The sequence below is a fragment of the Erinaceus europaeus genome, chromosome 4 (genome assembly GCF_950295315.1).
Source record: "Erinaceus europaeus chromosome 4, mEriEur2.1, whole genome shotgun sequence".
Taxonomy (NCBI): Eukaryota; Metazoa; Chordata; class Mammalia; order Eulipotyphla; family Erinaceidae; genus Erinaceus; species Erinaceus europaeus.
This window is the reverse complement of record NC_080165.1, coordinates 5,732,155-5,758,738: the sequence shown is the minus strand read 5'-3', so window position 1 is coordinate 5,758,738 and position 26,584 is coordinate 5,732,155. Positions and strand designations below refer to the sequence as shown.

The following is a 26,584-nucleotide window of genomic DNA, read 5'->3' as shown; positions in this document are numbered from 1 at the left end:
CTCTAAGTATCAAGTACACTCTCAGGTTTGAGCCCAACCCCTACTGTCCTGGGGGAAGCTATGGTGCTATGGTCCCCTTTCTTCTCTCTTTCTCTATTGGAAGAAAGATGATCAGTGGTGATAAAAAAAACCCCACCACACTAATCATATTAATATATTATGGGACATAACAATCATTTATATGAGTATAGTCACAGGCCCTTTGGAATATAACTAAAATAGGCCTACTAGCTATCTTCAAAATGGAGACCCCAAATCTTCATCTGCACTATTCCAGCTTTTAGGTTCGTGATTAGTCAACAATTTGTTTGGCTTTATATATTAACTCTCTTTTCAGCCACCAGGTTCTACATGCTACCATGATGCCAACCAGACTTCCCTGGACAGATGACACCATCAATGTGTCCTGGAGCTCTGCTTCTCCAGAGCTCTGCCCCACTAGGGAAAGAGAGAGGCAGACTGGGAGTATGGATCCACCTGTCAACACCCATATTCAGCAGGGAAGCAATTACAGAAGCCAGACCTTCCACCTTCTGCATCCCACAATGACCCTGGGTCCACACTCCCAGAGGGATAAAGAATAGGAAAGCTGTCAGGGGAAGAGATGGGATACAGAGCTCTGGTGGTGGGAATTGTGTGGAGTTGTACCCCTCTTATTCCATGGTTTTTGTCAGTGTTTCCTTTTTATAAATAAAAGTTTTTTAAAAAGCATCATTTAAAAATTCTGCAGAAGACTAAATACAGAAAATGGTCAATAGCAATCTGAAGATAAGAACACACATCACCACTTTAAGTAAATGGTGTGACAGTGAAAAGACAGATAGACATCTCATTCAAGCATAATAAAGAAACGGATCCCTCTGTATATTGTATGAGGAGAAGAATTTCATTTCAAGAAGGGAGAAAATGTTATAGCAACGATTAATTTTAAACAAAATAAAGTCAGTTCACTCTTTTGAATTATATACAGGACCTGATGGCCAATGGACGAAGGCTCCAAGTGTGAAAATTAAAATAAAAAGCATTTGTAAAAATAAAGGACAGTGGCCTGGGAGGCGGCCCAGTGGGTAAAGCCTTGGTTTCTCAAGTCTGAGGTCCCCAACGCCCCCTCTGGCATCACATGAACTAAAATGGTGCTAGTTCCTCAGCTCTCAGTGATAATTTAAAGAATAAGGACAGGGCCCAAGTGGCAGTGCACTCAGTTCTGCACACGTATCACCAATGACAAGAACCGGGGCTTGAGCCCCCGCTCCCCACAATGCAGGGAAGAGGCTTCACGAATGGTGAAGCAGGTCTTTCTCTCTCCCTCTCCCTCTCCCTCTCCACTGTCAATTTCTCTCTGTCCTGTCCAATAAAATGGAAAAATGACCGCCAGGAGCACTGGATTCGTAGTGCCGGCACCGGGCACCAGCAATTACCCTGAAGGCAAAAAACAAAACAAAACAAACAAACAAACAAAAAATAAGGAAAGAAAGAAAAAGACGACAGTTCTAGAAAGCAGGAGAAGTAAAAGCGAGCCCAGTTGCGTGTGACTGCTACACTTGGGGAAAGGACGCGACAACACACCATCCACCGTCTCTCAGTTCCCCGGAGGCCCCCCAGCATGATGGCGCCATTCACACACCACCATCTTACTGCAATGCAGAAGGGAAGGTGTAAATGCCAGGTATAAACACGTACATTTCCTGACCCCAGGCGTGGAGGAGACGACAAACAGAGAAGGTGATGGGTCGAGTCTCATGATGGGTCCTAATGTAACGTGTGGCTGGATAAAGTCTTTTTAATTTCTTCCTTCCTTCCTTCCTTCCTTCCTTCCTTCCTTCCTTCCTTCCTTCCTTCCTTCCTTCCTCCCTCCCTCCCTTCCTTCCTTCCTTTTTTTTTGCCTCCAAGGTTATTGCTGGGGCTTAGAGCCAGCACTACGAATCTACCACTCTTGGGGGCCATTTTTTTTTTCTAATTTATTGAACAAGACAGAGAGGAATTGAGAGAGGAGGGAGAGATAGATAGATAGATAGACAGACAGACAGACAGACAGGGGGAGAGAGAGACCTGAAGACCTGCTTTGCCCTGCAGGTGGGGAGCCAGGAGCTCAAACCTGGATCCTTGTGCTTGTCTTTGCATCTAGTACTATGTGCACTTAACCAGGTGTACCACTGCCCTGTCCCCAGTAAAGTCTTTAAATAGAGAGAAAGCCTCCACACTCTGTGCCTCTGAAACCCCAACATATAATTAAAACAAACTGATAAAGCAGAGAACAACAAAAATAACAGACATGAAAACCGCCTGTAGGGACAGAGGCGAATCTTCTGCATGCCAGACCTTACAACAGGAGCGTCAGCTGCAGTGTGCTGTCCTGCACAGAAGACAGATGTTAGGAATTCAGAAATTACGCTATTATTGGATTGTATTTTATTTTTTGACATGTGGTGAACTAACTGGTGTGGAAGACTGCCGGGAACAGGAACCATCGCAGAAGTAGTGCATGTCTTCCAAAGGCTGTCTGTAGTCTGGGGATCTGAATTTGACTTCTAGAAAGACACACCATGGCCTCCATGGAATCCTATGTCCTAGTATTTTTTAAAAGACAATCTGCCCAAAGCTAACCTAAGCAAAGCAAGGACTGCAAAAACTGAATAAGGGCAAGAGACTGGCAGACTTTCATGGTGACTCTTTAGTCACTATCAGGCCACCCTATCAGCTGGGGCCCTAATCAGGGAGTCCTGAGATTCCCAAACAGACATGATGGGCCTAGACCTCGAATAAATCCCTCTCTCTATTGTTACCGGTCATCTCTATCAGGAACAACACAAAAGACCCCTTTGTGGGCCCCCATAGGACCTTACCCTCAACTTGGATCAACAATGGTAGGGAATGGTCCATTGTCCAAAGGGAGGCTGGACAACATACTCTATGCTCCACCTGAGGAAGATGGGCCAATATTGGGGCAGCTTGGAACGTTCCTACTCATGACCACAGAATGTGAGCTCAGATCTACAGGGATGCAGAGGTCACATAGGATCCTAAGCTGAATATGGGTCCCAGACCAAATCAAATCAATGGGGTTTACAGGCAACAATATTTATGTCCCTTTCCCATATTAGGGAGCTACTCTCTACCCTGATCCAGCTTTCTGTTCCTTTTTCCAGCCATGATATCATCTCCCCAGACAATAACTTGGATCCACCTGCACATCAGATTTCAGGCTTAGGAGAAAAAAAGAAAAAGAAAACTAGTATAGCCACAGGCCCTTTGGAATAGAACTAAAATATGCCTACTAGCTCTCTACAGAATGGAGGACACCCCACCCCCCAAATCTTCATCTGCACTATTCCAGCCTTTGGGTTCATGATTGTCAACAATTTGTTTGGCTTTGTATGTTAACTCTCTTGTCAACCACCAGATTCCAGATGCTAGTATGATGCCCACCAGATTTCCCTGGAGAGATGACCCCACCAATGGGTCCTGGAGCCTCCCTTCCCCAGAGCCCTGCCCCACTAGGGAAAGAGAGAGACAGGCTGGGAGTATGGATCCACCTGTCAACGCCCATGTTCAGCGGGGAAGCAATGACAGAAGCCAGACCTTCCACCTTCTGCATCCCACAATGACCCTGGGTCCATGCTCCCAGAGGGATAAAGAATAGGAAAGCTATCAGGGGAGGGGATGGGATACAGAGGTCTGGTGGTGGGAACTGTGTGGAGTTGTACCCTTCTTATCCTATGGTTTTGTCAATGTTTCCTTTTTATAAATAAATAATAATAAATAAAATTTTTTAAAAATAAAAAAAAAAGACAATCTGATTCTCATGGTAGGTTAGCATATCACACTTATCACATGAAGTGAGACTTCTAGCCCCATGAAAACAGAACTAAACACAAGCCTAGTGAAGTGTGGGAGGTAGGAGCTCATGGCCACTCAGGTCCCCTGGAGTCTGAGCAAAGGGAGGTTGCTGGCACGAGGTATGGCACTGTTATAGCAGTTTCCTGCACCACCAGTTAGAACTGGCTTTATACTCCCAGTCTGTCTTCTGAAAAGTGAGTTTCTAGTTAAAGTTCTGCCTATTTTGAGTCCAAAGCAAATACACCGACTCTCATCGGCATCTGTTCTGGGCATAAAACTTCAATGGAGTCTCTTCAAAAGCAGAATAAATGATGCTTGTTCTGGACCAAAAAAATAAAAGTAGGAGAGAAATGAAAACATTTCACATGCAAATATTTAGAATAATTGAGACTTCTTTGAAAGAAAAAAGATGATTTCAGACGTGTTCATCATGTGAAACTACATTTCAGTTACTTTTTAGTTGTGTAAAACACTCATAACATAAAATTTGTCATCTTCAATACCCCAGGCCACCTGCATGGTAGCTGTCAGGCTCAGGCAAAAACCAGCAAAGCCATGGGCCCCTTGTAATATACCTAAAATAGACCTACTAGCTTTTTCCAAAACGGAGACCCCAAATCTTCATCAGCAATATTCTTGCCTTTAGGTTCATGATTAATCAACAATTCGTCCTGCTCTATATCTTAACTCTTTTTCAGCCACCAGGTTCCATGATGCCAACCAGACTTCCCTGGGCAGATGCCCCCACCAATGAGTCCTGGAGCCCCATCTCCCCAGAGCCCTGCCCCACTAAGGAAAGAGAGAGGCAGGCTGGGAGTATGGATCCACCTGTCAACACCCATGTTCAGCGGGGAAGCAATGACAGAAGCCAGACCTTTCACCTTCTGCATCCCACAATGACCCTGGGTCCATACTCGCAGAGGGATAAAGAATAGGAAAGCTGTCGGGAGGGGATGGGATACGGAGTTCTGGTGGTGGGCACTGTGTGGAAATGTACCCCTCTTATCCTATAGTCTTGTCAATATTTCCAATTTATAAGTGAAAAATTAAAAAAATTGTCATTGTAAACATTTTTAATACATTAAGCTGCATTTTGTCCACCAACCTTGTAAACTGTCGACTCTCTTCATGAACTTCCATTTCCGTGCTTTTGAATTCATTCAGTTCTTTCCTTATTGCTGCCTGCATAGGAGAAAACAGAACAACAAGCTGTGAATACAGCCTTGTACTTCCTCAGCATGTCAGTGAAGCAGATCTTCTCCTAAGAGGTGGGTTGGAGAGAAAACAAGTCTCCTAATTTCTTTTCTTAATTAAATATATTTATTTATGACTGGATGGAGACAGAAATAAATTGAGAGGAGGAGAGGGGGTAGGAAGGGAGAGAGATGCAGAGATCTGGCAGCTCCCCTACTCCCCGCCCCTTACCATGGCAGGCAGGGACCAGGGGCTTGAACCTGGGTCCTACTGTGCTGTAATGTGGATACTTAACCAGGTGTGCCATCACCTGGCCCCAGTTTCCCAATTTCTTTATTTTTTATTTTTCCTCCAGGGTTATTGTTAGGGCTCAGTGCAGCACTAAATCCACTGCTCTTGGTGGCCAATTTTTCCATTTTATTGGCTAGGACAGAGAGAAATTGCGAGGTGAGGGGAAGATAGAAGGAGAGAGAAAGAGAGACTTTTGCAGACCTGCTTCACCACTTGTGAAGTGCCCTCCCTGCAGGGGAGGAACCAGGGGCTCGAACCTGGATCCTTGCACAGATCCTTGTGTTTCATACTGTGCGTGCTTAACCAGGTGCACCACTGCCCTGCCCCCATTTCCTAATTTCTTTAGGTGAAGATGTGGTAAATGTATTTTCCCACAAGTTACAACAGACTAACATTCCAGTAAGTCCACTACAAGCAGAAAGTATTGCAAGTGAGAAAGAGCATTTACTATACCTAGGTAGGTATGGGTCATCACAGCTGGGCCTAGCCTACCCTCAACCACCCTCCTAGAATTCGCCCCGCGGGAGACAGTAAACATTGGCTGTTTACCCTCAAGATCTCATGTGCTGAGCCATGAGCTGAGGCTTTCTGCCCAGCAGAATGAATGAGTCACATGCCACGTAAAGCTATACTGGGAAAGGATCAGAATTTAGATCACAGTTTCTATGGAATGTTTCTCATTTTTATACCACTGTAAAGTTAAAAACAAAAAGTTGAACCATCCTAAATTGAGGACTGTCTGTATAGCCAAGTTAAAAATCAGTACAGATTTCGAGTCCTGATGACAGGACAGAAGGGGAGATGGGACTTTGCTAAATTCATCCTTGTGCTTGATCTATTAGGCACGCAGTGTCCCACACTCTGCCCCCCCCATGGCCACAAGAGACATGGACATTATAAAACACTATCATTTCCCTGTGAAAGTTCTGCAGTTGATATCACTCAGAACACAACTTTGATTAGCAATCACAGAGCTACTTAGAAGACAGTGGCAGAATAAACCCATGGGACTACATCCAATTGAAAGGCTTCTGCACAGCAAAAGGGACCATTACTCAAACAAAGAAACTCCTTACAGAATGGGAGAAGATCTTTACATGCCATACATCAGACAAGAGGCTAATAACCAAAATATATGAAGAGTCTGCCAAACGCAACAACAAGAAAACAAATGACTTATCCAAACATGGGGAGATATGAACAGAATATTCACCAAGGAAGAGATCCAAAAGGCCAACAGACATATGAAAAAATGCTCCAAGTCATTGATGGTCAGAGAAATGCAAAGAAAGGCAACAGTGAGATAACCACTTCACTCCTGTGAGAATGTCATAGCTCTGAAAGGACAGTAACAACAAATGCTGGAGAGGTTGTGGGGACAAAGGAACCCTCCTGCACTGCTGGTGGAAATGTCAATGAGTCCAACCCCTGTGGAGAACAGTCTGGAGAACTCTCAGAAGGCTAGAAATGGACCTACCCTATGGCCCTGCAATTCCTCTCCTGGGGATATATCCTAAGGAACTCAACACACCCATCCAAAAAGATCTGTGTACACCTATGTTCATAGCAGCACAATATGTAATAGCCAAAACCTGGAAGCAAACCAGGTGTCCAGCAACAGCTGAGTGGCTGAGAAAATTGTGGTCTAGATACACAATGGAATACTACTCAGCTATTAAAAAGGAAGTCACCTTCTTCACCTCGTCTTGGATGGAACATGAAAGAATCATGTGAAGTGAGATTAGGCTAGAAAGAGAAGGATGAAAATGGGATGGTATCACTCATGGACAGAATTTGAGAAGAACAGAAGGGAAGCACAAAGTAGAGCTTGGACTGGGTTTGGTGTGTTGCACGGGGGAAGAGAGGTGTTAGGTGAGAATGTTTTGCAGAAAACAGAAATTTCACCCACGAGTCAACAATTGTATTTACTATAAATCATTAATTACCCCAATTAAAAAAATAAAAAGAACAGTTCAAGGAGCTGAGGGAGAACTCATCTGACAGAAGGCTTGCTGTCCATGCAGGAGGCCCTGGGGAATGCACCCTCGTCAGATGGGAGCAGCAAGGGGGAGCTCCATGGATAGCGGGACAATGCTGCGGTGTCTTTCTGCTTTCTGTCTGCCTCTCCCTCCCCTCTCACTTACTCTCTTTTTAAGAAGTAATGAAAAAAAAAATCCAGAAAGTCATTCTACTGGTTTCCAAGGCCTTGGGTCCTTCTCTTGCACCACATTAAAAAAAACTGGGGGGGGGGGGGACGAGGGAGTCGGGCGGTGGCGCAGCGGGTTAAGTGCAAGTGGTGCAAAGCGCAAGGTCCAGCGTAAGGATCCGGGTTCGAGCCCCCGGCTCCTCACCTGCGGGGAAGTCACTTCGTAAGTGGTGAAGCAGGTCTGCAGGTGTCTGTCTTTCTCTCCCCTTCTTTGTCTTCCCCTCCTCTCTCCATTTCTCTCTGTCCTATCCAACAACAACAACATCAATAACAACAAGAGTAATAACTACAACAATAAAATAACAAGGGCAACAAAAGGGAATAAATAAATCAATACATTTTTTTTGACAGAATCAAAACTTTCAGCACAGGACTTGAAACCACTTTTCAAAACAGATAGCATGTTCTAAGTACTGAATGAAAAAGCAAGTCATGCCATGCAAATATGGCGGGTAAAGAGACAAGTCCCACAGCTTGAAAAGCCGAGACGCCCACCAGACAGTATCATTTGCTACCAGTTAACGATGGTGTTTGGGCCATGCATAGGTTTTGGTTTAAGTGTTTTACTTCTCTGTATTTCTCATTTTTCCCCCTACAAACTACATTTTTTTTCATTCAAAAGGAATAATAATAGAAACATCTCCACAACCTCTGTGAGCAGTCGACTCTTCAGCCAAGAGACAGAATGACTTCAAAAACCACAGAGAATGAATGACTTCAGCAGGAGATAAGAAAGTCTATGTGGTACTTGGGAAAAAATGATTTCTTTTTTTTCCCCTCCTCCAGGGTTATTACTGGGCTCAATGCCTGCACCATGAATCCACCGCTCCTGGAGGCCATTCCCCCCCCCCCTTTTGTTGCCCTTGTTGTAGCTTCGTTGTGGTTATTATTATTGCCATTGTTGACGCAATTCGTTGTTGGATAGGACAGAGAGAAATGGAGAGAGGAGGGGAAGACAGAGAAGGGGAGAGAAAGACAGACACCTGCAGACCTGCTGCACCGCCTGTGAAGCGACTCCCCTGCAGGTGGGGAGCCGGGGGCTCGAACCGGGATCCTTATACCGGTCCCTGCGCTTTGCGTCACGTGCGCTTAACCCGCTGCGCCACCGCCCCCGGAAAAAAATGATTTCTTAGAGGAGGGAGAAGACTGAAGAGACCCAGAGGCTTCTTGCTCTGGCTTCCTCCCATCATTGCCACCTGCAGTAACAAGCACTGCCCCAGCCTTCTCTTTCAGTGTTATATTTGTGTTGCCACAGGCTGTTTTGCTTCTTTCTCCAAATTTAATTTCAAATTTCCCCAAATATGATTCTTCTATCAGTCATTTTTTTTAAGTTTTTTAAAAATATTTATTTATTTTCCCTTTTTGTTGCCCTTGTTTTACATTGTTGTAGTAGTTATTGTTGTTGTTGATGATGTTGTAGTTAGAGTTGTTAGGACAGAGAGAAATGGAGAGAGGAGGGGAAGACAGAGAGGGGGAGAGAAAGACAGACACCTGCAGACCTGCTTCACCGCCTGTGAAGCGACTCCCCTGCAGGTGGGGAGCCGGGGGCTCAAACCAGGATCCTTACACCAGTCCTTGCCCTTTGCACCACGTGTGCCTAACCCGCTGCGCCACCGACCGATTCCCCTGTCAGTCGTTTTTATAGGGTACTTGTGGATAGGAATAGTGGCAATCATTCTTGCTTCTGATTTCTTAAAATTAAATTACATTTATTATTTTGAATGAGATGAACCATGTGAAGAAGAATCTGTGAGCCTGTGTCTCTGTGGATAAGGCTTTACAGCTTGTCCCCCAGTGGGATCAACAGTGAGTCCATTCTGTTCAACTCACTACAAATTACTATACTGAACATACTTCCTCCTAGTCACCAGGTAACACCTAGCAAAAATCTCCCATGAAAGCATGCATTCTGTTTTTCGGTAGTGCCATCAAGTACTGTCTAAACTTCTCTGAAACGTTTCAGGGGGGATAAGCCATGGCGCACCTGGTTAAGCACACACAGTTCCGAGGGTTAAGGACTTGAGTTCGAGCCCCCGGCTCCCCATCTGCAGGGGGGTCACTTCAGAAGCAGGTGTCTCTCTCTCTCTCTCAATTTCTCTCTGTCCTATCCAATAAAGTGGAAAAAATAGCCTCCAGAAGCAGTAGATTCATAGTAAAAAGAAGAAGAAGAAGAAGAAGAAGAAGAAGAAGAAGAAGAAGAAGAAGAAGAAGAAGAAGAAGAAGAAGAAGAAGAAGAAGAAAAACACAGGTAGAGAAAGTGAAAAGCAGTCATTGAAAATCAGCAGGCATGAATTCTAGCTTGCCTGTTCCCTCAGTAGCAGTGTGACCCTTGCAAAAAACCATTTTACCATCTGGGAAATGGCAACACTTCCTTCCAATACTATGCAGCTCAATGAAAGAGAACATATTTGAGATTGCTTTGTATATTGTAAATATTTGGTAAAAAGGTCACTATTATGAGACTTTCTAAAAAGGAGCTAAAGTGTAGTTTATAAGTATGGCCAATGATTCTTTCTAACATCTACCTTAGAAGAAAATACATTTCTTTATTTCTTGGGAGACAGCAAGAGACCAGAGGTCCACACAGTAGATATGGTGTGAGCTCAGGACAAGTCCTGCACTTTCTGGGCTGAACTATGCTTAGAGCATCTGGAGTATGATTTGCTGTGCAGGAAGACAGCATCAGTGAAGGAGCATCAAAGTCAAATAAGCAAAGTCCTTATTCTTAATAGTCCATGGGCCACAGGCCTAAAAGCCTGGCAAAAATCAACTAACATTTTCTCTAAGAATCAACTGGGCTCACCAAAAAGATTACCTTCTAGCTCTGTTTATTTATTTTTTTAAGCTATAGTGTAACATTTACAATGATAAGGGCCACATACATCCTTTTTGTTTCTCAAGAGAATCAGTTAACTATGGGCATATCCTGGGGCTAAGTGGTGATACCTTTGATAGGGTCCAGATACTATCATCTGTAAGGACTTGGGTTCAAGTCCCCAGGCCTCCCCTTTAGGGGGAAAACTTCTTGAGTGGTGAAACAATGCTGCTGGTATCTTTCTCTCACTCTCTCTCTTCTCAATTTCTGTCTCTATCCAAAACAGATACATTTAATTTAATAAAAAAAAAATATATGGGTATATCCCACAGGCTAACATGCCAGGTCAGCTCTTCAGAGGTTGGAACTTTATAAGTAACAGAGCAGTGCTACAGGTATCTGCAGCCTGGCGATCATAAAGCGATCAGAGGCTAGACAACATACTCTATCTACCACGTGAGGAAGATGGGTCCTGATAGTGGGGCAGCTTGGAACATGACCACAGAATGTGAGCTCAGACCTACTGGGATGAAGAGGTCACATAGGCTCCTAAGCTGAATATGGGCCCCAGATAACATCAAATCGATGTGTTTGACAGTCAACAATATTTATACACCTTTTCCATATTAGGGAGCTACTCTCTTCCCTGATCCAGCTTCCTGGTCCTTTTCCCAGCCATGACATTATCTCCCCAGAAAATAACTTGGATCCACCTGCATATCAGATGGCAGGCTCAGGAAAACACTAGTATAGTCACAGGCCCTTTGGAATATAACTAAAATAGGCCTACTAGCTATCTTCAAAATGGAGACCCCAAATCTTCATCTGCAATACTCCAGCCTTTAGGTTCATGAGTAGTCAACAATTTGTTTGGCTTTATATGTTAATTCTTTTTCAACCACCAGGTTCCAGATGCTACCATGATGCCAACCGGACTTCCCTGGACAGACAACCCCCACCAATATGTCCTGGAGCTCAGCTTCCCCAGAGCCCTGCCCCACTAGGGAAAGAGAGAGGCAGGCTGGGAGTATGGATCCACCTGCCAACACCCATGTTCAGCAGGGAAGCAACTACAGAAGCCAGACCTTCCACCTTCTGCATCCCACAATGGTCCTGGGTCCATACTCCCAGAGGGATAAAGAATAGGAAAGCTATCAGGGGAGGGGGTGGGATACGGAGTTCTGGTGGTGGGAATTGTGTGGAGTTGTACCCCTCTTATCTTATGGTTTTTGTCAGTGTTTCCTTTTCATAAGTAAAAATAAAATAGAAAAAATAAAGAGGTCAGAGCCTATCTCTACACAGAGTTAAAACTCCTCCTTGGCCGGGGATGCAGCTGAATGGAAGAGCACACACACTGCATGTCTACAGCCCTGGGTGTGATGCCCAGCACTGGTAAACAAACAAACAAAAAATGACTTTGTCTTTCTCAAGTCCTTGTGCTTCATACTATGTGCGTTTAACCCAGTGCGCCACCGCCCAGCCCCCTTCTTTCTCAAGTCCTGTTCAGAGAATGTCCTATGCATCTTTGTGTCCTACTATCTAGGACTAAACCTTATATATTATATGAAGTTTAGTAAATAGTTATTGATTTAGTAAATCAGCGAAGGCCATGCAACACACAAAAAGAAGTGTTTATTCCTTTTCACTGGATACTTTATAGGACATCTTATATCCTAAACAGAGGCTTAAATGAAGAGAAACAATATCAACAACTGGGAACAAAGTCTTATATAGATTAAATGCTTAGGTCAATTCAAACAACTACCAAGTGGTCAAGTTAGGACCAGACTCAGAAGTGCCTAGCTGCAAAGCCTGCTCTCTCTCTCTCTCTCTCTCAATGTTGTAATTTTTACTAGTGATTTAGTATTGATTTATAAGACTGTAAGATAATGGGTACAATTCCACAGTTCCCACTACCAGAGTCCTGTATCCCATCTCCTTCAATGGAAGCTTCCTTAGTCTTTATCCCTCTAGGAGTATGGACCAAAATTCTTTGTGGGGTGTAGAACATGGACATGAACACCACTGGATGTGGGTGTTGGCAGGTGGATCCATACCCCAGCCTGATTCTATCTTTCTGTAGTGGGGCAGGGCTGTGGAGAGGTGAGGTTCAGGGACACAATGGTGATGTCTTCTGCCCAGGGACATCAGGACAGAATCAGTAGCATGTGCAACTTGGTACCATATCTACCACAGAGCTTCTATGCTCTGCCCCAGGGAGACAGTATCTAACCTGGGAGCCTTGGTCTTCAGATCAAGTGGATCAAGTGGGTGACTTTCTCTAGCTGGACCTGTCATGTTGGGACTCTTTTATGTATGTCAGCCCAGGAAAACAGGCTGTTTGTATCTTACTGCATGTGTATATGTTTCCAGTGCTGCACATCCTAAACTTGAATATTCTATCATGAAGCTGAATGTTCCTCAGCAAGGGTCAGGAAAGACATTTCTCCCAGGACTTCCCCAGTTTGGGCAGTCTGACAAGACTAATATATATATATGTTTTTTTTTTTTTTTGAGATTCTCCACAGTTTTCACACAGTGTTTTCATGGGATAGCCACGGAATGGTGACTGATTGATTGAATGACTGGTTACTGATTCTCCTGAAATTCAAAAGACTTTATTTAAAAGATGCAAAGTGGTGTTTCAAGGAGGCTAAGAAATGGTACTGTGAAAATTAGAAAGAAGGGATGGTTCTTTTAGGTTGGCAGGAGGTTTGGTATTTATTTTGAGAGCAGAGGTGGAAATATTTACTTTCAATATTTTTAATGGAATATATGGTGCAAAGTTTAGACAGTGAAAGTCTTGTTAATATGAAAGTCAAATTACAGATTTCCACAAAGCTGAAGTTATTGAGTAACAGACACTATTTTGAACTTATCATGATATAATATGCAGGGTTTCATTGTAAACTAAGAGGCAAAATCAACTCAGAAATATATAGCAAAATAATAATGATTAGCATGGTTTTTTTTTTCTCACTTTAAAATAAAATATGTTGACGCTACTAATAGTTCTAGTGCCTAGAAGCAATAAATACTTTATTGGAGTCATCTTTTTAGTACCCAGAGAAAACACATACCTGTTTTCTCAGTGTTAAGTAGAAAAAAGAATTTGAGAAAGTGTTAAAAATGCCATACACTGGCACTGACTACCACTGTCACCGTTATCTCCTTCCTTCCTTCCTTTTTTTTTTTTTTTTTTTTAATATTCTGATTTGGGGCTATTGTACTATATACACAAACAGGAAACTGTTTCATTCTCCCCCCCCCCCACAGTTTTCTCTCTTGAAAAAAGATACATGTTTTCTACCTAAAAGAAAATAATCTTATGAAAAAGCCCACAATAAATACCCAGTTATAAAATGCTGTTCTTGGGACCTCAGAAAGTCTCAGGAGAAATGGAAGGAAATGTCAGAGAGGGAAAATGAGCCTCATCTGTGAGCAGGAAGGGTCTCTGGCTCTGGGGCTCTGGAGCCAATCTACAGGGAGGTGCAGAAGTTAACTGGTTTTGGAAGTCTGGCGGTAACGCCGTGGGTTAAGCACACATGGCGTGAAGCGCAAGGACTGGCCTAAGGATCTTGGTTCGAGAACCCCGCCTCCCCGGCTCCCCGCCTGCAGGGGAGTCACTTCACAGGCGGTGAAGCAGGTCTGCAGGTGTCTGTCTTTCTCTCCCCCTCTCTGTCTTCCCCTCCTCTCTCCCTTTCTCTCTGTCCTATCCAACAATGACGACATCAATAACAACAATAACTACAACAATAGAAAAACAACAAGGACAACATAAAGGAAAATAAAAAAAATTTTAAAGTTAACTGGTTTCAAAGCACTCTTGGATAGAAATGTTGCTTGCAAGATAAAACCTGACCAAACACATCTCCCCTTAGTCTAAAAGTCTAACACACACATCACACACATCATTATTTGTTATTGTTGTTGTTTGTTTCAACAAAAAAATTAAAAGAAAAACCCTCTCTGCGGCAGCTAGAGATGACTCTAACTTTCCATCTGGAGCCAAGAGTTAGGGAAGATGAGTCTGAGCTTACAGAGTATGTTTTCATTTGATGGTGGTTAATCACTTAGATTTTTGTCACTGCCTGTGCACGGTGCACCTTCTGGGAATCTTACTCATTTACCTGACCACTTCCCTCCCCTGCTTTCTAGAGCTCAGAATTTGAGTAAAATGGCTAAGAAAGGTAGGTGTGTCATCATCAGGGCCCTAGTCAGAAGAGCAGAAACATCCCCAGCTGAGTCCCAATTTATAAAATCCAATAAAATAGTTACTGTTTTCAGTCACGAAAATTTGAGACAAACCCAGGGTTCACCAGGAGCCATTTTGCTGAGCTGCCTTCCCAGCTCAATTTTTCACTTTATGGAGGGGGATAGAGGGGGAGGGGGTGGGGGAGAGAGAGGGAGAGGGAGAGACAGAGGGGAGAGGGAGAGGGAGAGGGGAGAGGGAGAGACAGAGGGAGAAGGAGAGGGAGAGACAGAGGGAGAGGGAGAGACAGAGGGAGAGGGAGAGGGGAGAGGGAGAGACAGAGGGAGAGGGAGAGACAGAGGGAGAGGGAGAGGGAGAGACAGGGGAGGGGGAGGGAGAAGGGAGGGAGAGACAGAGAGGAGGGGGAGGGAGAGGAAGAGGGAGAGACAGAGGGGAGAGGAGAGACAGAGGGAGAGGGAGAGAGAGAGGGAGAGGGAGAAGGGAGAGGGAGAGGGAGAGAGAGAGGGAGAGGGAGAGGGAGAGGGAGAGGGAGAGGGAGGGAGAGGGAGAGGGAGAGGGGAGAGGGGAGAGGGAGAGACAGAGGGAGAGGGAGAGAGAGAGGGAGAGGGAGAGGGAGAGGGAGAGGGGAGAGGGAGAGGGAGAGGGAGAGGGAGAGGGAGAGGGAGAGGGGAGAGGGGAGAGGGAAAGGGAGAGGGAGAGGAGAGGGAGAGGGAGAGACAGAGGGAGAGGGAGAGGGAGAGGGAGAAGGGAGAGGGAGAGGGGAGAGGGAGAGACAGAGGGAGAGGGAGAGAGAGAGGGAGAGGGAGAAGGGAGAGGGAGAGGGAGAGACAGAGGGAGAGGGAGAGGGAGAGACAGAGGGAGAGGGAGAGGGAGAGGGAGAGGGGAGAGGGAGAGGGAGAGGGAGAGGGAGAGGGAGAGGGGAGAGGGGAGAGGGAAAGGGAGAGGGAGAGGAGAGGGAGAGGGAGAGACAGAGGGAGAGGGAGAGGGAGAGGGAGAAGGGAGAGGGAGAGGGGAGAGGGAGAGACAGAGGGAGAGGGAGAGAGAGAGGGAGAGGGAGAAGGGAGAGGGAGAGGGAGAGGGAGAGACAGAGGGAGAGGGAGAGACAGAGGGAGAGGGAGAGGGAGGGAGAGACAGGGGAGGGGGAGAGGGAGAGGGAGGGAGAGACAGGGGAGGGGGAGGGAGAAGGGAGGGAGAGACAGAGGGAGAGGGAGAGACAGAGGGAGAGGGAGAGGGAGAGAGAGAGGGGAGGGGGAGAGGGAGAGGGGAGAGGGGCTGGAGGAGGGAGAGGGAGAGGGGAGGGGGAGACAGGGGGGAGGGAGAGGAAGAGGGAGAGGGAGAAACAGAGGGGAGAGGGAGAGGGGGAGAGGGGGAGGGGGAGGGAGAGGGGGAGGGAGAGACAGAGGGGAGAGGGAGGGAGAGGGAGGGGAGGGGCTGGAGGAGGGAGAGGGAGAGGGGAGGGGGAGGGGGAGGGAGAGGTGGGGAGGAGAATGAGTGAGCGCATTGGTTGGAATTTAAGCAGGTTAAGTGGTTTCTTAGAACTAATTTTTGCTGAGACTTAGTTGGAAGAACTATACTTACACTAGCAGCCACATGATTTAATCGGCTTCAATAATCAATGGCATCAAATAACTGAGACTACGTTGCAAGGATAACCAAGGTCAAAGTTGGGTGAGTACCGGAAGTTTGAAGAAAAGCAAACTAAGAAACACGAAATCATGGCTCATGCCAGTGGGATTCTTGCCTTGTCTGCAGGGGTCAACCTGGCCCAGGGCTTATCTGCCCGGCGGTCATAGTCAGGAGACTCAGTGACTTCAACATACTCATTAAACCGAAGGATCCTTCGAGCTTGGAGCTCTGCCACTGTGGGCCTCAGACTGAGCTGCGGGAGGTCAGGGAATAAAAACAATAAAAACAGTAAGTTCAGCAAACTATTCACAGCCTCACGGTGACGAGTTTTTCTGTAAAGAACTTCAAAGTTATGGTTAAATAAGGTCGCTTTCAGATATTTAAAAAAAAAAAAAAGTTGTAACATCTTGGGAGTTTCTAATGAGAACTAGGAAGCAGTGTGTCCTAATTTTGAGACTATAAAAATCATCACTGTTAGATAGGTCACAGTTTCTGAAACCGTCTGGATTACACTTGGCATCGTGATAAAGGCAGCTGTCATCCCTGACACATAGGACATGGAGGAGCATCACAGACCTGATAGGAACCAAGATGCAGGAGGGCTGGCTTAGAGGCTGAATGAGGAAGAGAAATACTTTTCCGAATCTCTATGACCCCTGCAGAAATCGACACATTTAGAAACACACAGACTTACAACCAAAGAATAAACTCCCAGGGAATGTTTGTCCGTGGCAGTCTTCTGTGAGAGAACAGGATCCAAGCACTGATTTCACATTTTTTTTTTTTGGCCTCCAGGGTTCTTGCTGGGACTTGGTGCCTGTACTACGAATCACCTGTTCCTGTGGCCATTCTTTCAATTTTTTTGGACAGGAGAGAAATTGAGAGAAGAGGGGGAGACAGAGAAGGGGAGAGAAAGACACCTGCTCTGTAGACCTGCTTTGCCGCTTGTGAAGCGACCCCCTCTGTAAGTGGGGAGCTGGAGGCTCGAACCGGGATCCTTGTGCAGGTCCTCTCGCTTCGTATTGCGTGTGCCACCACCCACCTGCCTGGCCCCCCTGATACCACTTTTACCTTGACAGGTAAAGCTAACCTGCAGGAACAAAGTAGGGCAGTAAGATGTTCAGAATGGCACCTCACCTGCTTAGAGTCATCGCAACATTTAAGATGCTTCTAATTACTTGGATTCTTTCTGTTTTTTTTTTTTTTTTTTTTGTCAAATTCAAATTTAAGGGCCGGGCGGTGATGCACCTGGTTGAGCGCACACATGACAATATACAAGAACTCAGGTTTGAGCCCCGGGTCCCTTCCTGCAGGGGGAAAGCTTTGCGGTGCTGGAGGAGTCTTTTTCTCTCTCCCTATCTCCTCCTACCCTCTTGATTTCTAGCTGTCTCTCTCAAAGAAATAAACATATTTTAAAATATTTTTTAGAGAGAATTCAGCCCATAGCTTCTCTCTTAAAGAAACAAATTTATAGTGACACTTAATGCCCCCACCCCCCACCCCACTGCCCGTCCTGTGTGTATTTGCTATCCTTCTTGGTCCTAAACTCAAGATTAACACAGAAATAGTTCTGACCATTATGACAGCCTTCAGCTACTTCTCTACCATCGGGGCTCCATCGAGTTTCACTCTAGGTCTGGACTGTAAAAGGGAGTTCCGGAAGAAGGAGGTGATGGGGGGGAAGTGGACTTGGCAGGATCAGGCTGGAACGCACCTGGGCCAAGACTGCGTGTGGGGAAGGCTGTCACGAGGGCAGCGGCGGCTAGGCCGAGCATTGCTGTTGAGAGCTGGTGACTCACTGAGCTACAGCAGGCATTCAGTTGTTAGCTTTTTCAGTTGGAAAAGTATTTTACAGTTAGGCTCCACAAGGGAAATCAATGAATTAAGGACCTCACTTCCTCAACAATAATAATAATAAAAAAAAGCTTCAAAATACAATCTCTGGGGCAGAGGGTAGATAGCATAATGGCTATGCAAAGATGCCTGTGACTCCAAAGTCCCAGGTTCAATCCCCCCGCACCACCTTAAGCCAGAGTTGAACAGTGCTCTGGTTAAAACAAACAAACAAACAAAAAAAAAAAAACAATCTCTGTGTAACTTCTGCATAGGAATGGCGTGATTCTTCAAACACTTTTACGTGCAAACACTTTGACTGTGGGTTCCCCAGTTAGTTAAGGTAAATGTGGGCTGGGTCACATTCTGCTACAGAGGGCATATTTTACTCAGTCTTCACTTACTTCTCTGGTTGCAGAAGAGTTACTGAAGAAAGAGTATATATATTGGATACTCGCAGAGAGAAACTCAAAGGGAAGGAGAAGGGAGGGAAGAGAGTGAGAGAGACCCTCAGCACTGCTTCATCACTTGTGAAGTTTCCCTCCTGCAGGTGGGGAGTAGAGGCTTGAAGCTGGGTCCTTCTAAAGGAGAGCTCTTAATGAAACAGAAACTCTCAAGAGTGCTGAGATTCTGCAGAGACTATCATTATTCTAATTCTCATGAAAAAAAAAAAAAAAGCTGGCCTTGGTATCACATTTCTATTTTCCCTGAGTGGAAATAATTTAATTGTCCTGAATTTTGCAAGTGCCATTTTGTCAAATTGGGCAGCACTGTAGCAGGCAAGCAGTTGGGAAATTTCTTTAAATGAGCTTAATAAATCACTCAACCCGCTCAGATATGGAGACGTGGCACATCTTCAGCAGTAAGAAAAAATGTTTAATATTTATAAGACTACACGGAAAACATGTTTTTTTGTTTTTTTTTTTTACCACTACACACTGAAACTTTGGTGACAGTACTCTCTAAATAGAAGACTCAGATGTGATTTTCTTTTCACTTTTTTTTTCACGAAGGTCATGTCATTTTCATAAATGCTAGATGGAGTTAAAAACACGTTTAACATGAACGTCTCAAAGTTAACGTGCGACTGTAAGTATGAGCATGATCACATCGTAGGTAATCGATTTTTTTTTTTGTACAACAGAAGGGAGACTCATTCCTGAACATCACAGTTGCATGTTGAGAGCTGGATTTTCTGTCAAACATGAGTATCTAAAGACACGTAACATCCACTAACAACAGTCACAGGGCCATCACCTTTCTGCTGAGTCTGCGTTTAAGTTCCATTTTTGCTTCCTGTTCTTCTTCTTCATTCTTTTCTGTTTAGTGGAGGGAAAAGGCACAGCCATTTAGTGAGTGGAAATGAGTTTAGAATCAGAAACACGGTCAGGCCACAGCTGTTGAATCTAGCAAATGTTGATCAAACACTCTACCAACATCTTCAAAAACTTATCAAAAGCCTTTGCAAAAAAAAAAAAAAAAAAGACTAAATACATATATTCTTCCATAGGAATGGCCTTATTAATTATAAGCTGCTTTTCTCCAGACTATTTTACTCTATTCTAAAATCCCACAAAAGTGCCTATACTCTCACAAAAGTCTTTTAGTGCTAGTCATCTTATAGGCTCATATGCACACAGTATCAGAAATCAGCTAAAAAGTAACTTTTAGATTTGCCCTTCCTGGGAAAGCCTTCGATATATAAAAGAACAAATTAGAATCATCTGACGCATGTTCGCGTTGTTGATTTTCATTTGAATCCAACCAAAATACTTGACTTGTCTGCTTTGGTTTCCATAGAAGCAGAATATAATAATTTCTTTGGACTTCGCTTTCAAACCATAATGTTCTGAATGAGGTTATGGTATACTGTGGATAAAGGTTATTTATTTTCCTGTGAATTTTACTTCCCAAAGCCTCTCTTTCTCTAGTGCCTCACCAAGCATTACGATTTCATGGCCAACTTAAATGAATGTCGTCCAGCAGATGGGATTAAGAGAAAAATGTCCAGAAATTTAAAAGAAATAAACACCCCTTGAGATTTTAATGGTTGTTTGTTTGAAGAATTCTCTGTTGCTCCCTGTGATACATCATTTGTTCAATAAGTGAATACAGAATTTATTTCTTGGACACTAGTGCTTATGTAAGATTATCTTTTAGAAAGTACAGTAATGAATTTTAAAGAAGGAAAATTACACTGTTCAAAGGCTTATGCAAGAAGCTGAAAAAGCTAAGTCTTCTCTATGAAAAGAAAATTAGTTTTATTTTTAAAATTCACATAGTATTTATTACTAATGAGATTATTTTATCATTAATAAAATGTTAATATTCACTATTTGTAATACTGGTATTTGCTAGCTGAATATGCTAAATTCTCTATTAATTTCCTTATCTGGACCAATAAAAGTTTCTACATTCTCCTGAAATGCTTATTTTGAAACACTAATTCATCTGAGAGAGAGTGATCAGCCTGGTTATCTAGCTAAAATCACCCTTAAGACCAGAAACAACTAGCTAATTAGCTCTTATTAGCTGTCTGCAACTAGCAGACACATTTGGTTACAACCCAGATGACTTCCTAAAAAATACTGTAGGCATTTCTAGTCTCACCACAAAATGTGTAACCTTAAATACATCTTTTAAATGGAGAATTATCTTATATGAATTAGATATGGCTCTCAAATTACAAATTATACATCAGAGACAAATGCCAAGCCTATGGTTCTTGAATACAAGAACCATACAATTGAATACAATTAGATTTTACAAAATTAGAGCTCTGGTGACATCATTAATAATAGAGAAAAAGATTATTCAGAAAACACTGTAGTTAACTTTCTCCATACAATGATTATATCACATTTACTTTCAAATTGCTGGGGGCTTGGTTGCTGTACAAACCTACCACTCCTGGTGGTCATTTCTTTTTCTTTTTTTTTTTTCTTCCTCTCTGACAATGACAGAGAGAAGTTGAGAAGGAAGGTGGAGATAAACAGGGAGAGAGAAAGTGCCTCACCAGTGGTGTGGCTCCCATCTCTCTTCATCCATTCTCCCCCAAACACACACAGGTGGGAAGGAACCAGGGGCTTGAAACCAGGCCCTTGAGTATGGTATCATGTGCGCTCTATCAAGTGTGTGATAGCCTTGCCTCTGGTTACACTACGTTTATTATTCAAAGAGAAGGCATTGGATATCTATTAGGATTCAAAACCAGCAAGCGAGCCAATTATACTGAAATACACAAACGTTATTTCCTTCAAGGTGATACTGGGATTTTTGTCTCCTCAGGCATATTGTACCTCAGATGATAGAAGGCGGTGTTTTAAAAAGTAGAGCCAATTACATTCAGGGGGGAGTTAAATACAAGACTCCACCATCTGGGAATTCTTTTCTAGCATCAGGAACTGTCTTCCTTACATTTCCAATGTTTGAAACTGTGTTTCTAAAAAAAAAAAAAATCTATTAGAGAAAGAGAATGGGGAATGCAGGGAAAACAAAGTGACTCTTCTCTGAATCTTTAATAAGATGAGTCACTGTAAAACTTTTACAGAGTTGAGGCTACACCATAACCTAAAAAAAAAAAAAAAAAAAAAAAAGAGAGAAGAAGAGAAAAGCTGGGGAGATAGCAAGAGACTTTCATGCCTGAGGTTACAAAGACATTCAATCCCCAGCACCACCCTCAGTCAGAGCTGAGCAGTGCTCTGGTAAAAAATAATAATAACACATATAACATGATACATAATCACTGGAATTTTTTTTTGCATATTTCCTTCATTTTCTGAGTTATTATCTGGTCAATTAGGAAGTGGGATGTATACTTTTTCTGTTACTTTAAAACAGACAGGAAGTGACTGGAGATGACACAGTGACAAATCTTGCCCTCAGCAAACTCTCATCTGAGCAGAGAGGCATGGATCCTTCAGAACACCCACAGGAAGCTTTTTCTATAAACAAACAATGTTAACAGTTTGACTCTGCTCGCACGCGTGTGTGTGTGTGTCTGTGTGTGTATACCACAGGAAGTGTGTGTGTATGTATGTACACCACAGGAAGTGTATGTGTTTGTGTGTGTATATTTATACCACAGGAAGTGTGTGTGTGTTTACCACAGGAAGTGTGTGTGTGTGTGTGTGTGTGTGTATATATACCACAGGAAGTGTGTGTGTATGTATGTACACCACAGGAAGTGTATGTGTTTGTGTGTGTATATTTATACCACAGGAAGTGTGTGTGTTTACCACAGGAAGTGTGTGTGTGTATATACCACAGGAAGTGTGTATGTATGTACATCACAGGAAGTGTATGTGTTTGTGTGTGTATATTTATACCACAGGAAGTGTGTGTGTGTGTTTGCCACAGGAAGTGTGTGTGTGTGTGTGTGTGTGTGTGTACTACAGGAAGTGTGTGTGTATGTATGTACACCACAGGAAGTGTGTTTGTGTGTGTATATTTATACCACAGGAAGTGTGCATGTGTGTGTTTACCACAGGAAGTGTGTGTGTGTCTGTGTGTATATACCACAGGAAGTGTGTGTGTATGTATGTAAACCACAGGAAGTGTATGTGTTTGTGTGTGTATATGTATACCACAGGAAGTGTGTGTGTGTACCACAGGAAGTGTGTGTATGTGTGTCTGTCTGTACCACAGGAAGTGTGTGTGTGTGTGTGTCTACTACAGGAAATCTATGTGGTCCAAATGTTGCCGAGAACATTTTGTGGATTTGCTAAAACGAAAAGGAAAAAGAAAAGCATTTGAAAATCCAACAGCTGAAGTACAGAGTAACTGACTCAGATAAGGTGTGTTTATAAATATTCACACCATTTTTTGTGGATTTGTTTCTCTTTTTGCTATTTTACATGTTTCAACATGAGTGTTTTTAACAAATGAAAATACATATACAAACTTATTTAAAATGTATGAAAACAAATAAGCAAACAAGAGCAATCAAGATGGATCAAGGGAGAAATAGCCTCAAGGTGAAGATTTCTGACTGTTTACTATAAAAATCCTTCAACTTTGTGTATGATTAACTTTTTCACGGGGCCTGGGAAACAGCACAGTGGTTTATCTCAAGGACTTGCATGCCTGAATCTTGGATCTCCCAAATTCAGTGCCTGGCACCATCCTAAGACAACTGAGCAGTGTTCTGACCAAAAGAATGGAGAAAAAAAAAAGAATAAAAGATATTTTTCATAATAGACTGTTCAGAAAAATATATGTGCAGAGCTCACAGGTCTAATAAATACTTTTTATCTCTAGACTATATAACTGGCATCATAATCATAGCTCCGTACTGTAAAAAGACCTGCCCCTACCATCCATGCACTACAGAGCTTGTTCTGTGAACATCAGTTGTCCTGATAAGCCAGCACTGCCCAGCAAGGCAGCAGGTTAAGCGCATGTGGCACAAAGCACAAGGACCGGTGTAAGGATCCTGGTTCGAGCCCCCGGCTCCCCACCTGCAGGGGAGTCGCTTCACAGGCGGTGAAGCAGGTCTGCAGGTGTCTGTCTTTCTCTCCCCCTCTCTGTCTTCCCCTCCTCTCTCCATTTCTGTCTGTCCTATCCAACAACTACAAGGGCAACAAAGTGGGGGGGGGAAACCCTTGTTTTCTACTTAGCCACTTTAAGAAGCAGGCTCTAAAATGTAAAACTCAGCATAATTTAAAATAGTAGATGTAAGAAAGTCAGAAAGAGGCCAAGTGAGGTGTGATACTGGGAATGATACTATGAGGTAACAATTATCCTGTGGTTTCCAATTAGTTTTTTTTTTTTCCATATAGCACTGATTGCCGTTTGATCATGTTATTAAACTAGTGACAGGCTTAGATTTGAAGCTTAATTTTTTTTTTTTAATTGCCATCTGAGTTACTGCTGGGGCTTGGTGCCTGCATAGCAAATCCACTGGTCCTGGTGTTAACTTTTTATTTTTATTTTGTTAATAGAGACAGAGAAGAATTGAGAGGGAAGGAGGAGAAAGATGGGGAAGAGATGACAGAGACCTGCAGACCTCCTTCAGTGCTCACGAAGCTTGCTCCCTGTAGGTGGGGACTGGTGGCTCTGGTGGCAGTCCTTGCACGTTGTAACATGTGCATCCTGCGAGCTGTCCCATCACCCAGCCCCGAAGCTTGATATTTTGTACTGTGCATTATTAGTTCACTGGTCTGACAAGAAAACATGGCCTACTTAAATCCAGTATCCTTAATAGCCATGTCAAACACACAGAGGATGTTTTCATCAAAGAAACACAATCCTATAGGTTTGTCTTCAAAGAAACGACCAATGCGGGAGAGTCCAGAAGGAAGCAGGGGCGGGCGGAATGACGCGCTGTAAGTCACACCTCGACCCCTGGGATTGTCTCTCAGAACGCACGAGATGACCCCAGCCATTTTCCCGTCTGCTTCCCTTGGCCAGACCATTTTATGTCAGGAGATCATCAGCCACTTATCAGCCTCTGCAGACTGGAAATGTGTCTTTTGTTTCCAGAATAAGCATGCTTAGACAAACTAAGAAGGAAGTAAAAAAAAAAGGCCAGAGCTGAATCTGAAGTTGACGTTGGCATTCCACCCTTTCCCAAACCTCCAGGAAAATAGGGTCTAAAAGCCAACACAGCGCTTGAGATCACGGTGCAGTAAATTTCTAGACCTCCGAAATGGTTTCTCAAATAACCAAACACCAGTGTGGCTTGGCACTATTTGTCTCACAGGAGCAGGGGAGAATTACCCAGAATGAGCCTTTCCTTTTTTCCTCGGTACAAAATCCAACATCCAACAAGGCTAATTTCTGGGTAATAGGAGATTATAGTAGGCATTTGAGCTTATAAGGAAATATTTCCCAGAGCCTATGATTGAAAGTGGCTTTGGTTTTTGTTTTGCTGCTAAAATTACAAGTTCCTTTCATCCTTCCTCAAAATGGTGAAAATAGTTTTCTGTTTGTCTTTTCTAGTCATGACTTTTCCCCTCTCTAAAATAGTCCACACACTGAAGATCACTTAATTTTTCTTCTTTTTTGGGGGGTGGGTGGATGGGGTAGGTGGGACCTATGCCAGTTATGCTCACAAACAAACAGAGGAAAACCAATCTCACAGGATGAAGGCTACTCTCACTGTTCAGTCTTTACAGTTGGTAACAGCAACTACAGGATAAATACGCCATTAAAACGTTTCTCCCTTTCAGCAAAGAAAGCCACACAGATTAGAGAACAGGGTTCATCACAGACAGGACAATCTGACTCACAAATTGTGCTGCTATGAACATAGGTGTACACCGGTCTTTCTGGATGGGTGTGTTTGGTTCTATCACCAGGAAAGGGATTGCTGGGTCATAGGTTAGGTCCACTTTTAGCCTTTTTTTTTCCCTCTAGGGTTCTTGCTGGGGTTCGGTGTCTGCACTATGAATCCACTGCTCCTGGAGGTTATTTTTTTCACTTTTGTTGCCCTTGCTGATTATTGTTGTTGTGGTTATCATTATTGTTATTGCTGCTGTTGTTGGATAGGACAGAGAGAAATGGAGAGAGGAGGGGAAGACAGAGAGGGGGACAGAAAGATAAGACACCTGGGGAGTCAGGCAGTAGCACAGCAGCTTAAGTGCAGGTGGCACAAAGTGCAAGGACCAGCGTAAGGATCCCAGTTCGAACCCCGGCTCCCCACCTGCAGGGGAGTCCCTTCACAAGCGGTGAAGCAGGTCTGCAGGTGTCTATCTGTCTCTCCCCCTCTCTGTCTTCCCCTCCTCTCTCCATTTCTCTCTGTCCTATCTAACAACGACTACATCATTAACTATAACAATAAAAAAACAACACAAGGGCAATAAAAGGGAAAATAAATAAATAAGCATTAAAAAAAGAAAGATAAGACACCCGCAGACCTGCTTCACCGCTTGTGAAGTGACCCCCCCGCAGGTGAGGAGGCGGGGGCTCGAACAAGGATCCTTAGGCTGGTCCTTGCACTTTGTACCCTGTGCGCTACTGTTTGACCCCCCCCCCCACTTCTAGCCTTCTGAGAGTTCTCCAGACTGCTCTCCAAAGGGTAGGGCCCATTGACATTCCCACCAGTAAGGTGTGCAGGAGGGCTCCTTTGTCCCCACAACCTCTCCAGCACTAGTTGCTGCTCACTTTTCTGATGTCTGACAGTCTCACAGGAGTGAGGTGGTATCTCATTGTTGCCTTTCCTTACATCTCTGACAACCAGTGACTTGGAGCATTTTTCCATATGTCTGCTGGCCTTTTTGGATCTCCTTTCTTGGTGACTATTCCGTCCATGTCCTCTCCCCATTTTTGGATGGGGTCATTTGTTTCCTTGTTGCTGAGTTTGGCGAGCTCTTTATATATTTTGGTTATTAGCCTCTTGTCTGATGTACGGCATGTAAAGAGCTTCTCCCCCCCTGTGGGAGGCCTCTTGGTTTGGGGGCTGTTTTCTCCTGCTGTGCAAGGACAACCTGGTTTTAAAAAGTCTGGTTTAAAAAAGACTCTGCACACCAGAGGCTCCTTCCTATTGTCCAGCTCTCTGGAGTTCTGCCCATGCCTGCTCTTTGATATTCCACACCATCACAAAGCTCTTTTTGCAGCTGGGTTAACA

At 43.9% G+C, this 26,584-nt stretch overlaps 1 protein-coding gene across 4 annotated transcripts in view; it reads right to left on the bottom strand.

Moving 5' to 3' along the window:
- Positions 1-26,584, bottom strand: part of PHACTR2 (phosphatase and actin regulator 2) — a 275,038-nt gene that overhangs the window by 14,264 nt on the left and 234,190 nt on the right. Inside the window, exons 10-12 of one of the 4 annotated variants that reach the window (XM_016185904.2) lie at positions 19,273-19,334; positions 16,298-16,435; positions 4,943-5,019 (exon numbers count right to left, since the gene is read on the bottom strand). In XM_016185904.2, the coding sequence (XP_016041390.2) occupies positions 4,943-5,019; positions 16,298-16,435; positions 19,273-19,334 (277 nt within the window). Of the gene's footprint in view, positions 1-4,942; positions 5,020-16,037; positions 16,436-19,272; positions 19,335-26,584 lie in introns of those variants that run through there. The other 3 variants (XM_060188670.1, XM_060188669.1, XM_060188671.1) reach the window with 3 other exon arrangements.